Source organism: Mandrillus leucophaeus, unplaced genomic scaffold (genome assembly GCF_000951045.1).
Source record: "Mandrillus leucophaeus isolate KB7577 unplaced genomic scaffold, Mleu.le_1.0 Scaffold434, whole genome shotgun sequence".
NCBI lineage: Eukaryota > Metazoa > Chordata > Mammalia > Primates > Cercopithecidae > Mandrillus > Mandrillus leucophaeus.
In genome coordinates, this window is record NW_012104632.1 from 461,568 (window position 1) to 464,654 (window position 3,087).

Sequence of the window (3,087 nt, forward strand, 5' to 3'; positions counted from 1 at the left end):
AAGAGAAAGGGAGGAAGGGAGGCAGGGAGGCAGGAAGGCAGAAAGGAAGGAAGGAAAGAAAAGAAAATTCAACATTGTTAAGACGTCAATTCTCCCCAGAATAATCTCTAGATTCAATACGACCCAAATACAAATTTCCCATCAGATGGGGTGTGTGGGAGTGGAGGTGGAGGTGGAGGTGGGAGTGGGTGGGTGTAGGCATAGGTGTCTGTAGGGGGAACAGGTTGACAAGTGAAGTCTAAAATTTTCATGGAAATTCAAATAACCTAAAAAGAATCAAAACTATCTGCAGAAAAACAATACATCTAGACCACTTACAGAATCAGGTTTCTAGATTTATTATAAAAGCAAAATAGTTAAGACAATGACAAAATCTCACTTAATTTGCAACAAATGGTCACTGCAATAAATGATGCTGGAGAAAGTGGATATCAGAATTTAAAAAATTACTCTGACCCTGCCTCACACCAAACAAACAAAATAATAATAATTAAAGGAGAGTAACAGACTTAAATATCATACCTAAAACAAAAAACTCCTAACTAGGGGACACAAAGTAGACTTAAACTTGACTTCACTATAATTCAGAACTTCTGTTCTTTGAGAGACATTATTATCAAAGTGAACAGGCAAGCCGCATGAAGGGAGAAGGATACACTACACATACATCTGACAAACGACTCATAAGCAAATAGATACAGAACTCTGACATTCCAATAATTTTTAAAAATCTAATTTGAAAAAGGAAGGCAAGGATGAAAGTTTGAGAAGTCACTTCACAATATAAGCCATTCAAATGGTCAATAAGCTTATAAACAGATGCTTAACATCTTTATTCATCCGGGAAATGCAAATTAAACAGACATATCATCACAAGTCCACTAATATGGCTAAATGTTTTTAAAAATTGAAAATATCACATGCTGGCAGGGGTGGCATTAATGGAAACTCACATGTATTTCTGGTGGGAGTATATATTAGTACAACCAGAGTACCCACTAAAACTAAAAATAACCTTACTACGTAATCCAATAACATCTCTCCTCAGTCTATCCGAGAGATGTATATACGTTCATAAAAAGACATAGCAATTTATTTCTAATATAAAGAAACTAAAAACCCAAAGATCCATCAATAGGAAAATGGATAAACTACAGGTGAGTCAAACAATGGGAGAGCACAGAGCAATTCTGAGAAGCAAAGGACAACAGAACCTCAGGGAAGAATCTCAGAGACACGATGATGTGTGAAAAAGAAGACATGATAGAGTACATCACCGGATTTCATTTACGCAATTTAAGAACTAATCTATGACATCAGATAGGAACAGCAGTTACTTTTGGTGGCGACGGGTAGGAATGGACTGGGAAGAGGTGTGATGGGACATTCTCTATCTAGATATGGATGGTTGTTACACAATTAGATGTGTGTGCATAGAAATTGTCTTGAATCGTACACTTAAGATTTATGGATTTCACTGTACATATATATATGATATACAGATATCATATATATACAATATCTCAATTTAGAAAATCTTTTTAAAAAGGCAAAAACAAAGCCTGCTAGCCTTGGAAATAAACTGTGTTCAATGTTGTAAAACATCCAACTGATTATGTAAGTTTGGATATTTTTTCTCACTTTAGAAAATTTGAGGATCTAAATGTTGATTTTCTACCCATAAATAATATCTATGTAAAGTGACCATTAAACTTAAAGAACAAACTGACAGAATCTAGGACTTTTTATATCATGCCCCTGTCAGAAAATACAAGGTCAGCAAAAAACCTTTTATTTATCTGGTTCTCTCTCCACACCAAATTAAGATTTTAAAAAATACTTAAAATTCGTTATTTCTAATTTGACATTTTTTAAAATCAATTTTAGCTATTACATATCAATTCATAGTCATAATGTATAAAATTCGCATGAAGGCATTTTCAACAGGCAAATGAAAATTTCAACAGACTTGTCTTCTTCCTTGTTTTATTTTAGGAAACCCATTTTGTTTTACCACTTTAAGGATTAATATCTTAAACTGAATAGAAGAAATGATTTACGGATCTCTATACAACCAGTTCCTCGCAGAACACCTGTCATACCAAGCTATATGGACATTTGGTAAACTGAAGTAGTACAGGAGTCCAGGTCAGGCACTTTTCTTTTTTAAAAAATGCCCTATAATGGTCCAGTCTTGGAATGACATAGCCTGGTCAGCTATCTCGGGAATGCTTTTTTTGGAGGTAGATTTTTGTTACCATTCCCAATCTCAAGCAGCATCCTAGCACTTTAACAGAAAGTACAACAGATTCCAAAGGCAGGTAATCGATTTATTTTGTACGTATCAAAACAATTCACAATCATTGTAAATGGAAGAAAAGATCATTCCAATAGGATTAAATGACATTATTTTAAAGTCACAGTAATAAAAAGCATTCTAAATGTACCAACCTGGACTTCTATATGACGAGGATTATCAATAAATTTTTCTATTAGTAGTCTATCATCGCCAAAACTAGAAGCAGCTTCTTGAGAAGACAATCTAAAACCATCCCTGCAAAAAAAAAAAAAGAAGAAGAAGAACTGTCAGACTAACAAAACAAATAGAGCTATCATTATAAAAGAAAATCAATTAAATATTTATTTTGGCTTATTTTGAACAAAGCAAAAAAAAACTTTACTCAATGTACAAATAACTAAGTTAATTTTGGTTGACCTGCAACTTTTCCACTCCCTAACTCTGTGACCACGGATGAGTTATTTAACTTCCCAGATCCTAGATTTTCCATTGAAACAGGAATGCCGATACTTTACCAACTGCTAAATATGAATTTTTTTCTTTTTTTTTTTTCTTTTCTTTTTGAGATGGAGTCTCGCTCTGTCGCCCAGGCTGGAGTGCGGTGGCAGGATCTCAGGTCACTGCAACCTCTGCCTGCCGGGTTCAAGCCAATATCCCACCTCAGCCTCCCGAGTAGCTGGGACTACAGGTGTGAGCCACCTCACCCGCTTAATTTTTGTATTTTTGGTAGAGATAAGGTTTCAACATGTTGGCCAGGATGGTCTCGAACTCCTGACCTCAGGTGATCC

At 35.1% G+C, this 3,087-nt stretch overlaps 1 protein-coding gene across 4 annotated transcripts in view; it reads right to left on the reverse strand.

Annotated features, from left to right (window-relative positions):
* Positions 1-3,087, reverse strand: part of PCCA (propionyl CoA carboxylase, alpha polypeptide) — a 461,774-nt gene that overhangs the window by 280,197 nt on the left and 178,490 nt on the right. For all 4 annotated transcript variants that reach the window (XM_011993783.1, XM_011993782.1, XM_011993781.1 and 1 more), the window contains one exon: positions 2,452-2,554. In XM_011993783.1, coding sequence (XP_011849173.1) covers positions 2,452-2,554 — 103 coding nt within the window. The remainder of the gene's footprint in view (positions 1-2,451; positions 2,555-3,087) is intronic.